Source organism: Barbus barbus, assembly GCF_936440315.1.
Source record: "Barbus barbus genome assembly, chromosome: 3".
NCBI classification, from domain to species: Eukaryota; Metazoa; Chordata; class Actinopteri; order Cypriniformes; family Cyprinidae; genus Barbus; species Barbus barbus.
The window spans coordinates 36,134,067-36,147,761 of record NC_136731.1 but is presented as its reverse complement, the minus strand read 5'-3'; the positions used below and the strand labels follow the sequence as shown (position 1 = coordinate 36,147,761).

The window sequence follows — 13,695 nt, the reverse complement described above, 5'->3', positions numbered from 1 at the left end:
AATAAGACTTAAAAATGCTTAAATTCTGAGCATCTCTAATTTGTAGAGGGAGTACATTCCAAAGCCTGGGAGCATAGGAAGAAAAAGCCCTGTCCCCTACAGAGCGCATCCGTGTCTGAGGAACTACCAATAAACCAGCTTGTGAAGATCGTAAATGACGCTTAGGTGTATATAAAGTTAAAAGAGCAGACATATATTGAGGGGCCAGACCATGCAGTGCCTTATATGTGAGCATAAGAATTTTAAAATCAACTCTAAACCTGACCGGGAGCCAATGCAAAGACTTGAGAATTGGTGTAATATGCTCATTTTTTCTGGCACCAGTCAGGATCCTAGCAGCGGAGTTTTGCACATATTGCAATTTATTAAGTGTGGTTTTAGGAACCCCAGCAAGAAGTGCATTACAGTAGTCAATGCGAGAAAAAACTAGGGTGTTTATAAGCCTTTCAGTCACAGGAAGGGATAGCATAGAACGGAGTCTCGCAATATTTCTGAGATGAAAAAAAGAGTTTTTGACAATATACTGCACGTGATAGTCAAAAGATAAACTCGAGTCAAATATTACTCCTAAATTTTTTAATTTAGGCTGTGACTCCAAAACAGAACCATCGATGTTTAAAATTATTGAACCAGTTTTACGAAGCTGATAAGAAGTGCCAATGAGCAGGACCTCAGTCTTATCATTGTTTAGACAGAGGAAATTTTCAGACATCCATATTTTTATCTCAGAAATACAATGTGTTAAGAAAGGTACGTCCAAATTTTGACCAGGCCTAGAATGAATATAAATCTGAGTGTCGTCTGCATAAAAATGATAGTTAAGCCCAAGTGATCTTAAAAGCAGACCGAGTGGAAATATGTAAATGCTAAAAAGTAAAGGGCCTAAAATTGAACCTTGAGGAACACCCGTGCGGACAGAGCCCATCTCAGACCTTGAACCATTCATATAAACAAACTGTTGACGATCAGTGAGGTAAGATCTAAACCAAGTTAAAACAGTCTCAGAAACACCAAAGACAGTTTCCAGACGTTTAAGTAAAACAATATGATTAACAGTATCGAAGGCGGCACTAAGATCAAGAAGAATAAGAATGGAGAGAGAGCCAGAATCTGAGGCTATTAGCAGATCATTAGTGACCTTGACCAAAGCTGTCTCAGTACTATGAAATTTTCGGAAGCCAGACTGAAGGGGTTCAAAAAGATTATTTACTATGAGATGATTGTGGAGCTGCAAAGCAACAACACGTTCTAAAACTTTAGCAAGAAATGGAAGGTTTGATATAGGACGGTAATTATTCAAGTTATCCAAGTCAGCATTATGGTTCTTTGGAACAGGTGTTAAAGCAGCAGTTTTCAATGCTGCTGGTACAACACCAGTACACAGAGAATCATTAACAATGCTGAGAACAGCTGGACACAAAGAGTCAAAACAAGACTTAAATAAGCTTGTAGGGAGGGGATCAAGAACGCAAGTGGTAGCTTTCATACCTGATACCTCCCTAATAAGCAATTCAGAGTCAATTTGAGAAAAAGTTGTGAACAATGTGCCATGAAAGCAAGACGAGGAAACTGTAGAAGATGGAACAGGTACAACTTGGATAAGTTTGTAAACGTTGTCAATTTTGGAACTGAAAAAATTAAGAAAATCATTACACAACTTATTTGATACAGGTAGAGAAATACCATCATTAACTTTGAGAAGTCTGTTAATAGTATGGAAAAGATGCCTGGGATTACTTTGATTATTATCTATAATCTGAGAAAAATAAACAGATCTGGCAGACTCAATTTCAGTTCTATATTCCCCCAAGTGGTCTTTCCAAGCTTGATAAAATACATTCAGACCTGAGACACGCCACCTGCGCTCCAATTTACGACAAGCAACTTTCTTAGAGCGCAGGTCGTCATTATACCAAGGGGCGGAACGAGCAAAAGAAACACAGCGAGACTTGAGGGGAGCAAAATAATCCAAATTAGAAGCAAGAACAGTATTCAACTGCAGGATCTTATCTTCAAGAACAGCTGATGGAAAAACACTAAGAGAGGAAACAACAGTGTCAGCAAAATCAGATGAGTTAATTGATTTCCATTTACGGAAATTAACAGTGTGTGATAAAGTAGTACAAGAGAGAGACATATCCAGATTAAAAAAGATTGCAAAGTGATCAGAAAGACCAATGTCCACAGAAGACAGCTGTGAAACAATTTCATCAGTTGCAATCACAAGGTCTAATGTGTGACCTTTGTTGTGTGTCGGGCCGCTAACAAGCTGTTTAAGATTAAAACAGTCCAACAAAAATAGAAAATTCTTTGTCAACATACAGTCATTTTGGTCAATGTGAATGTTAAAATCCCCCAAAATAAGGATGTTCTTGAATTTAAAACACAGTATGGACAACAAATCAGCAAACTCAGACATAAAAGCTTCATTTGGCTTTGGTGGTCGATAAACAGTAGCAATGGTAATTGCTTTAGGGGCAGAAATGCTCAGAACAAGGCATTCAAATGATGTGAACTGTGGTACGCGCACAGCGCTGATGTTGAATTGCAGATTATAAACCACAATAATTCCCCCACCTCTACCAGTAAGGCGCGGGAGGTCAAACAGTCCATACCCCTCAGGAGTAATCTGGTTAAAGAGGAGGCCATCATTTTGTTTATGCCATGTTTCAGTTAAAAACAAAAGGTCCAGTTTTCGATCTGCTATGATGTCCGACAGAAGCAGAGCTTTGTTGTTTACTGAGCGCGCATTAAACAGCGCGACATTTACACGGCTCTGGCGCACCACAGAAGGTAACTTCGAACGAACAAGTGAAGATAAGTTGCTGAGGACCGCACCAGTATAAGACGCTCGTTTAGTCTGTCGCCGACTTACAGGAACGCAGATGTTGTTAGATGTGGAAAGGCAATAACTGCGTCCTAGACTCCGATGTAAGTACCGTCTTTGTCTCAACAAGCCAGCATTACGACAGAGTTCATAAGCGTCTTTTTGTAAACGGTAGTTCTGTTTTAAGTTGAGCAGCTGTTTTGCAGTATACCTTAAAGCCATGCTCTGTGAGTCCAGGACTTCAACAATCCCAATGCTGCGAAAATTCCCAATAAGACCACAGGGAAAGCTCCTCCGATTTGGCTCCAAAGTCCTCCAGAGAACGGAGGCAGATAAAAACAATAATCCAAGGAATATGGAGTAGTCCCGCAACATTGCGAAATGCCGCAGATTTTAAAACTGCGTTAATATAAAAACACAAAACAAACGGTATAAGGAGCGGCAGCCAAAAACGCGCCAGCGTTCCCAATCAAACCGGAAATCCAATAATCAGAAAATGGGCACAAAATATTGTGATATATATTGTTACTGTGAAATAAAATTCCTCATATCATAATTGAAAAGATTTTGGTCATATCAGCCACCCCTACACAGGAGGTTGGCTTAATCTGACAAAAATTATTTGTGGACACTCTTAAAATTGCTTGTAAATGTGTTTTCTAAGCCTAAAAAGAGCTACATGTTTTCTTCTAGGTCTGTGGTTGCTTGTGTACCTGCTCTTCTGTCCTTCAGATCGTGCCGCAGCCGCGCTCTTCTCCTCGTCTGTAATGTTCTGTTCTGTCAACGAGGACACTTCAGAGATCCTACATTTTTCCATCACCACCATCTCAATTTCTGCAAAACACAAACACAACACCAAGAGTATAACAGCAAAGCTGGATTTTGGCATTGTCTATGTTAGATGTCAGCAGTGGAAGATCCCTGAATCAAACTGATCTAAGCTGTCTAAAGTTACATTAATGCATTTCCCTTGAAATGATTATATGCCAGTGGACATTTATTTCAAAAAGGGAAACCACTTAGTTGCATTTAATAACTTTCAGAATTGAACCTAACCACCCAAGCCACAAGGGAATGTTTTCTAGAATTTGATTGTAGTGACCGATGGATTGAATTTTATTAAAACATATTTGGCAGTAATTGTAAGCGGAAAATCTACAGAGTTTTGCAGAACAGAATATGTAAATAAATATTTATACAGCTGTTTACACAACTGGTTGGTTGGTTGAGAGACCACAAGGTGAAAAAAAAAAAAAATTACACTATTCTAATGCCTGAATGCCTTATGAACTAGTAAACCTGCAAAAGTTTAAAAGTTACTTAAAAGAACAACATGTGTGTCAGACGTGGGGAAGGGCGACTGAAAGAATGAATCACACAGAGGAGTGAACACGACAGGAGACAGGGCTTAGCTCACTTTCCCTCTCAAGTCTGACTACTCCCAGCAAGATTAAGGAGACACAAAAATGTCACCCAAGGTTGGAGAGGGAGAGGGTGGGGGTGAGGTTTTGCCCAATCGGAGAGGTGTGGAGCACAAAATGAATGTGGACCAAAGTGACCGTGTCATAACACAGAAATGATGTGAGAAGGTGGAGTGCTCTCGCAACTGGCAAAACATGATTTTGCCAAGTAGGACGCATTGCTGGGTCAACACTGTCATCATTATTGGTCCTGGAACAACAATGCTAAGAAACAATCAAAAGACCAAACCCATTCCTAAAATTATTAAAACATTGTTCAAATCATTAACCCCAGTCTAAACCTAACATCTGATTGGATTATTGCTCCAATCCTTATATCCTACTTGGGTAAATCACAGTAAAATGTATCCATTTGTATTCCACAGAAAGAAGTCAGTCATATAATAATAATAATAATAATATTTCATTACATTTATATAGCGCTTTTCTGTTTTTCTAAGCACTCATAGTGCTCTACATTGTCAGTGGGTATCTCCTCATCCACCATATGGGTTTGAAACAACATGAGGGCCAGTACACTGATGACACAGTTCTCATTTTCAGGGGAAATTTCCCTGTAAACCTCCCCATAGATTTGTACAGAGTGCTAATGCGGGACTTTCTACAAACTCAAGTGGGCGCAGCTGTTCGGTCAGTTTTGAGAGCAGAGCCACAGCCGAAGTGTGGTGTGATCCAAAGAATGGAGGGTCAGTCAGTCATGCTGGGACATTCATCTAGTGCTACTCACCTTCCTTGTCCCCACTTGTCCTGCTGGCCTTTGAACTAGCCTCTGTACCTTTAGCCTTTTCCTTCTCTTCTTCCAGGCCTTCCTCTGATCCCCGCTCTTCCTCCTCTTCCTCACCCACATTCTTGTAGTTGGGTCTTTTCTGAGTCCTCTTCCTCCCACGATGACGACTCATCTCCAGGGAGCGTTCCAGACTTTCTGGAGGCTTGGTGAAGCGACGAACACCAGCATTGCTCTGAAATGAAACGATCAATGGATGAAGGACATTGACACTTTTTGAGGGTCATAAAAAGATAGATTCTTGGTAATATCACTTGCATTTTTTCCCTGATAATGAAACGACTTAAGATAATAATAATAATAAAAAAAAAATTAAAATTGGGGCGCCTCACATACATGAGAAATATATAAAGTAAAGTCTACTTTTAAACGAACCAATTCAAAATGAAATCAAACACTCTCTGATTAGGCTATGTAATCTATGAATGCCTTTCTCTCCAAAGGAACGTCCAGTGGAGATTTCGTGAATTTAATCTTTGCAGCCGACAAGGACTCAAGAAACATTAGTATATTATTAAATAATTAAAATGTCTAATTTTTTCATAATCATTAGGCTATCGCCTGTGCTTTGTGGCAAACTTTACGCGTGTGCTTGAACACAAAAACGAAAATAAAAATAAAAATGATATTTTATGCTTTGTGAATGACCAACCCTTCTCCATTCGGCAGATATTGTTGCTTCTGGTTTGTGCATTGTAAATCTATTGTAGTCTATGGATGCTTCATATTAAAGCATACCGGCGCGCATGTTTACCTCGTTGCTGATGACTGATAAAGGTCTACTGCTGTGACTAGTTTCAGGCTTACCGTATAACATTTTAGTAAGAAATCCATTTTAATAACATTTTAGAAATCGCATTCTCTGCGAGAACTTCGCGAAGATAGCCTAAGCATTTGTATATAAATATGCACGGGCGGACTGTATAGCCGATGACAGATGGCCAAAACAATTTTTTTTAAATATCATATAGGCCTAATGTTCATTGTCAATATTATCTAATTTAAACCTTTTATGTGTTTCAAATAACTCTTGTTTGCTATCTGTGCTGCATTCATGCGTAGTGCAAGATTTTGTGCGTTCGGTGAGCATGCCGCAGTTAGGCCCATCTTTTTTTTTTTTTGGTCTAAATATTTTTTTCATTACAAATCTTGTTTGGTTCAACTTCGTATCATTGCATATTAAAATAATTCACTTTGTGCAGATGCAAAACGTGAATCTGCCATCTTATTCGTAGTCTATTTTATAAATATTTGTACAGTAGACAGGCCTATTATATATTCAGCATATTTTACTTAACCTGTATTTTATCCTAGTTATTTAATGCATAAGCAAATCATTAAAACCTTTTTTTCAGCGGCATCCTTTTAATCTCGATCAACAACTGATCAACGAATTGGAGCTGCGTTGGCCTGTTTTTAAAACGGCCCAATTTTAAAATGTCAAATAGCCTTCAATTGATAGGTTATAACTGCATCTGTCACAGATGTAGATTGGTGAAGATTTATTTTAATGTGATTCCAAACTCTAGCGTTAACCTATATAAATGTGCTACATTTTTGGCCCATATTTAAGTGTTTGTGTGCAAGCATGACAGGGAGGCAGGCGCCTGTGCGATCACTTGCACTTTTTCCTGATAATGAAACAAATTAAAATCAGTTCGAAACGGATTTTATGTCAATTCATATTGACAAAAAAAACGTGATTTTGTAAAATAATGAAAACAAGCAGGATATGCTTTTTGCCGTCTGTCACTGAACTAGAGCGCATCTCAAAAAAGAACCAAAACTCTCTCACATAGGCTACAAGAGAAACATAGCTATAGCTTGAAATGTATACTGTTAAACGAATCAATTAAAAACTAAATGAAATACTCCCTGATTATGTAATCTGTATGAAAGTTACATTTCTTTTTAAAGGCACGTCCAGTAGGCTACAGTGGAGACGAGAGTCAGCACTGTGAATTTCATCTTGCAGCCGACAAGAAAACATTCGTTTATTGATAAATCATTAAAACGTCGAATTTTTCTATACATTAATAATCATTAATTTAATCTACTTTTGCTTTTACTTTGTGGAAAACTGTACGTGTGTGTGCTTGAGCAGAACATATTGAAGCTTAATATAAATGTGCGATTAGTTAAATAATGGCTTAAACAAACGACTAGTTAACTAGAAAAATCCTTAGTGGGGGGCAGCCCTACTAAACACCCTCTAGAATTTTCCGTTAAAGTTTTTAAAGCATTTCATATGCATTTCCATAGCCTGAAAAATTCTGCTTTCAGAACGGTCACATCCGTAACATTGATTTTTCCTCTGACACACAAAAACGAAAACTTAAACAAAATTTATATTTTAGGTTTTACAAATGGCCAACCCTTCTCCATTCTGCAGATATTGTTGCTTCTGGTTTGTGCAGAATTCACAGAACGTCTACAAAATATGTTGCCTCCCAGAAACTCGTGTCTTTTTTGGTCACGTCCGTAACACATGTGCATTTAAAATATAAAACAGGTTTATAGACTGAAACTTTTCTGATATCTGGACTCCAAAACCAGTAAATGGAACAATTAAAATGGAATCCAGAAAATAATGGAAAACAGAATTTGGTAAAAGACAAAACTGTAAAACTGTAATTACAGTAAAACTGTAATTAATTAGACAGGCTTTTTGATTAATAAAATGTAAAAAACTGAATTTGGAAATAAAAAGGATTTCATAGGGCCCTATAATTATAATATTGTTTTGTGGTAATAAAAACATTTAAGTGAACAATAGCTTTTAAAATGACTTAAAGTACATATATAAATCGCAATGATGCAATAATAATTAGTTCAAATAAAGTATCAAAAGCAAGAAATCATATGGTTTTATTGAACAAAACTGTTAAAATGCATAATGTAATATAAACAATAGAGCTAATGTAGATAACGCATTACAACAAAGGCCTGCAGGAGGCGCCGATGATTTTTACACATTACTGTTTAATATTGACCAAGCACCATTTAATTCAAACGTACACTTAATCTTTAATATTTGTTCATTTCTTTAGGACAGAAATGTTACAGCCTCTGTAATTAAATGAATATGTGGAGATCTATCCTTGTAAACTGAGGGTATGAGATTTTATTTTGAAATCGATGTATTCTCCTGTGTTTGTGTAGATTTATAACTGATTTACGTTACAAATCTGATGAAACGACGCACGTTGCGTTCCCAGATGAACGTTATTATAAACAAACTCACAACATGCAGAGATGACGCTCCACATGTAAATGATAACAGTTTCTGTAGAGCTACAGTTTCTGCTGTGAGACGCACTTGCTTAACTGCACGCATGTAAATAATTAAAGCGCATATACTGTGTGAACTGCATCGCATATAATTATTTAGTTAAATCATAGCGTTTGTGAATTCACAATTATGCTTAATTATGATTTTTAAATGGGTTTACTATATCATGCAGCCTTGGAAAATAGTCTAAAAATGTGTTTTATGGATTGTCGTTCGTGAAATGCGCCACTTCCGGTATTTGTCCGGTTAGTCGGCGCGAGCAAAATGAAGTCGACGATTGAAAAAAAAAAAAAAAAAAAAAATCAACGAATCGCAACAGCCCTATATGACAGTACATTGAAGATTTGAAAATAACTATAAATATACTGTATATTAATCCCTGCATTTTTTTCCAGAAAGATGCAGTGGTAACCTTAACATTTTATTTAAGGTTTAACATTTCTAAATGGTCTAAAGCAAAAGTTGTAAAAATTCTGAAAAACTTTTAGAGCTCATAATTTGTTTAAAAATGATAACATATTGCACATTAATGAATAAATCAGTATATATATAAAATTATTTAATTTAAGTTTCATGTTTACGATTTATTTTTCTTTCATGTAAGCTATAGCTTCTGACCTTAAAATAAAAACATACTCATGATTTTATGGCATCAATTACTCCTTTATTTAATCAGAAAACACAGTCTAAATATGATTTGTGTATTTTGCTTTCATTTTATTAGAAGTAGGCCAACAGCAAGACTTTGCTTTAAGAACGAGCCGCACTGCTGACGTGATCTAATCGCACTGTTAACGTGATCTAATTGCTAGCACACCCTGAGCACATGTGAGTTAATGTATTCCTCTTATCGGCAAGACATATCGGCCTAATTTTTCATTTCGGGCGGATGCCCATATTTACATTAAAAGCCATTATCGGCCGATTCTGATACTGGACCGATAATATCGTGCATCCCTACTTTCAAACATTAATAAACTTTAATAGATATTTAAATATGAATAAAACAATCTATAACTTTTTCGATTTAAAAAATTCTATAAATGTTTTCAAATATCTCCCTATAAAACAAATAAATACAATAAACCTATTGCTGCTTGGTCTACAACATATTCACACATAAACCATCTTGGATAACAGCAATAGCTGCTTTTACAGCGTCTGCAGAACTTAAAGACGCAGTGAAAGGAAAACAGTCTCTGGCTTCTCAGAAACAAGAACCCGCTAAAACAGGAAACAGCTGCCAAACAGTCAAGGACACACATGGTAAATGCAGCACGGACAGAGGTGACGTTTGTAAGGAGCTCCAATAACTCACACGACATGAAAAGCCCTAGGCAGTGCTTTTGGGCATGACAATACAGGACCCCCAACCTCATTTACGACAACCGCACAAGAAATAAGACGTTCATTCTTAGAACAGCAGGAAAACACTGTGAACAATCACCTGCTCGTGGTCTCACAGTTGCACTATTGCACTCTGAAACACTCGGTCTGCTTTTCAAAGAACGCCTGAGAGGATTCAAAGAACCCACCTCTACTGTTTCGATACGTGAAACGATGTTCTCCATCTACAGTTTCTCTTTTAAGTTCAGAAAGCAGGTTTAAGGAACCTAAGGTAGCAAAAGAGTTAAAAACCGCTCTCGACAAAAAAACAGGACCACAACAGGTCACAGTGACACGGTGCGAAGAACAGCTCGCAGCTGATAAGTGGAGCACTCAGTAGGATGCCACACTTGCAAAAAAACAGCCATCTGGGGTCTTGCTTGTGGTCACAGGCTTAATGAGTGAATTCTATTCAAAGTGCAAAGCGTGTCGTCAAGACTGAGCGATTTACGAGAAACGACCGAAGAGATAAAAAGCAGCTGATCAGAATTTATGATTACCTCACTCACTGCCACTGCTGTCAAGATAAGCCAAATATATATATTAAAAAACACATCTAGAGTTCTACTAAAGGCTAAAGTGTGGTTGTCTGACATGCATTGCATCCCCTCATACATGTGTGACATCATTTTATGAATCAAAACAACAGATTTGTGACATCAGGTATATGTTGCACTGATGTGAGAGTTCCAGTCACCTCAGCCCCCCCAAATGACCAAGTTGCATTCGCCGAAACGCTGCATTGTGCTCATTTAATCTCCCGAAACGGGGTCGCTAAAGCATGCCACCAGGCTACAGGTGCGTTTCCAGCAAACTGCGTAGCAGGTGTGCGTCTGCTAACACATGCACCCTGCTCGTTGTGCAGTATGTAAATGTATAATGAGAAAACAGGGGAAGCTTCTAATACGGTGGCGGTTTCATCTCTGCACTACATAAACTTCATACTTCCTGTCATCTGCGCAAGGACCTGTTTGAAATCCTGATCTACGCACCCACCATCTCTGTCTGGTCCCTTCTGTGCTCATCCTCTACCTGTGGCTTGTGGTGAAGGAAGGTCATGTGATGTGCGTGTATGTGTGTTTGGGTAGCAGAGGCTTGCTGGTAACACAAGTACTAGCTTCTATTTCACAGGCTTTACGGGAAAGGGAAAGTAGGTTAGAGGCAGTGCGGTGATGGTGTAAGGCAAATCGCTGTACATCAGAGCAACGAGAGCCACAACAAATGATAGACCAGAACTTTGCATTTACATAAGGATTTCCACTGGCTTCCTCAACAGAGCTCTTCACAACACAGTCCTTCACACACTGTGTGCTTACTATAAATTGAAACGTTGATGGTTTGTTCAATAACCAAACTTCGGCTAACCTCAGTTTTGGCATAAATTCAGAACATTTGCAAGAATTGGAAACATAAACATGAAACTCGTGCAGTTTCAATTATTTAATATTAATCATTTGTGATTGAACTCATAACTATTTTGTAGCTGATGCGTTCAGTTCATCGGGGGGAAAAAGGTGTTGGCTTGCATAGTGAAATATATGTGCAAAAAAACTTATACCAGTACAAAGACAATAAAGAGCTTCAATTTGAAATCTTGATATTGCATATCAGTGTTTCTTAAACAGTGCAGTCTTTGCAGTGGGAGAGATTTTGTCATGTTTTGCCACTGTTATCTGATGGTATTCATTGTTTGTACAAAAATACAATATTTGTACTTATTGAGCTTTAATAATACACTTCTGCAATTCAAAGAGTGTAAATGACTTTACTTTTCCTACACACTACCCTTCTGGATTTGATTTATTGATAAATTACAGAATAAATTAGTAATACTAGCAAATGTAATGCATTTTAACAACATATTTAAAGGGGTCATAAACTGAGAAAACACAATTCCTTTGATATTTTGTCATATAAGTGATCATTATACTATAAAAACATCCTGTAAGTTTCAGAACTCAAAGCTTTATCAGTCTAAAAACAGCTTATATTAAAGCCAAAGCCAGAGCCATTGAGAAACAGAGTTGCGACACTCCCATAGGCTTCCATAGGAACTTAGGAATGTGGAAGTAAAGCGTGTCATGGAGCAGCCAATAGTTCCAAACAACCAATAGTTTCAGCATTGAAGCCCATTCATTTCAGTGCTTCTCAAGCACAGTCGCCAGAAATTTGAGGAAATTACTGAATTTTTTTCCATTTTAACGCATTAGTTTATCTCGCGGAAATCTGACCAGTAGTTGTATTTTATGAAACGCGTTATAGTTAATGTTTATTTTTAGATAATAGGCAGTATATGCTATATTTGCAGTTAGATAATGTAGATATATTATATAATAAAATATTTTGATGAATACAGTTGGTTGCCTTTTTTATTTTGAAGTATTTGCAAAACTTAAATTTAATTTTTTTTCATTTACATTTAGTCATTTAGCAGACGCTTTTATCCAAAGCAACTTACAATGTAGAAGCAAACAGACCAACGAAAGAGCAACAAAATACAAGTGATGTGACAAGTCTCAGTTAGTCTACCACAGTTCACATAGCAATGCTTTAAAAAAAAAAAAAATAATTATATATATATATATATATATATATATATATATATATATATATATATATATATATATATAGAATAGGTAAGTGATAGTATTAATTGGTCAGATGGTGGCGAAAAAGATGTCTTTAGATGTATTTTTTTTTAAATGGCTAAAACAATTTCTAGCATTTTTCTAACATTCATTGATATTCACTTGTGTATGCATATTGTATCTTATATTTTAACATAATATTGTTTTAAAATGTGAATAATAGATGACCATAATGAAGAAATATATATTAATACAATAACACATTTTACATACTAATTAGATTTCTTATACTCTTTAAATAAGCATAATTTATTTCCTCATTAGTCTGCACATCCACAGGAATAAGTGTAACACAAAAATACACAAAGTCATGCCTCAAGTCTCCAATCTTTAGTAAGCAGTTTACACTATTTATACTTTGCATACAAAGAAATGTAACCGCCTTATCCTGTGTGTTGCATTGTACTATGTTTTTACTCCATAATTAAACAAGGAAAACCCATTAATATTATTTCCATTAAACTCCACAGACAAAATGCTACTATCAGTGTATTAAACAAAATAATCAATGGACGTTTTGTGTTAATATTTGCCGGAAAATGCTGCAAGTATACCTGCTGTTGTTGTCTGACCCGATTAATCCCATTCAAACCTATTGACAGCGCGGAGTTGTTTGGAACTATTGAGAGCTCCATGAACCACGTGAAAAAGTTGGCTCCAAAGACAACAAGACGCTGTGCAGTGCCAAGCTGTGGAAAAACAGTCTTTGCATTGCCTTCCCTCTGATCCCAATGTTAGGAAAGAGTGAATTAACTTTATTTTTAACAAAGTTCCAGACCGCGTCAGTAAGAACTTGGTCCTTTGTTCACTTAAATTTACTGTGGATTTGTTTACAAACAAAGCACAATTCGATGCAGGATTTTCAGAAAGATTGAAACTAAAAGATAATCCTGTGCCGACTACGTAAACTTCTTGTATTAGAAAAATACAATTGCATAATAAATTAAATAATTGTAACAAAGATAAAAAAGTGGAGATATGGTTAGAAAGCATGAAGCTTGCAGTGTCAGAATGCCAGTCTGTCAGTAAAATCCGAAGCAAGAACGCAACCCATAGCAGTGCGTTACGACAATGACGTCCCATGTTAGTCTGACGGCAGATATAAGTAACCGATAAATGAATGAGCGATCATTAAAAAGGTGTGTTCTTAAGAAGAAAATGACAGTCTAAACTCTTTATTGTCTTTTTGTGCTTCCTGCAGATTACCCTAATAATCATAGTAAGCACGCACACTCTTTTTGTCGCGATTTTGACTGGCGCTCAGCTTTACATTTTTA

At 36.8% G+C, this 13,695-nt stretch overlaps 1 protein-coding gene across 10 annotated transcripts in view; it reads right to left on the bottom strand.

Moving 5' to 3' along the window:
• Positions 1-13,695, bottom strand: part of clec16a (C-type lectin domain containing 16A) — a 67,456-nt gene that overhangs the window by 34,902 nt on the left and 18,859 nt on the right. For 5 of the 10 annotated variants that reach the window (XM_079376712.1, XM_079376710.1, XM_079376709.1 and 2 more), the window contains exons 10-11: positions 5,084-5,267; positions 3,541-3,661 (exon numbers count right to left, since the gene is read on the bottom strand). In XM_079376712.1, the coding sequence (XP_079232838.1) occupies positions 3,541-3,661; positions 5,084-5,267 (305 nt within the window). Of the gene's footprint in view, positions 1-3,540; positions 3,662-5,035; positions 5,268-13,695 lie in introns of all 10 variants that reach the window. The other 5 variants (XM_079376711.1, XM_079376708.1, XM_079376707.1 and 2 more) reach the window with 1 other exon arrangement.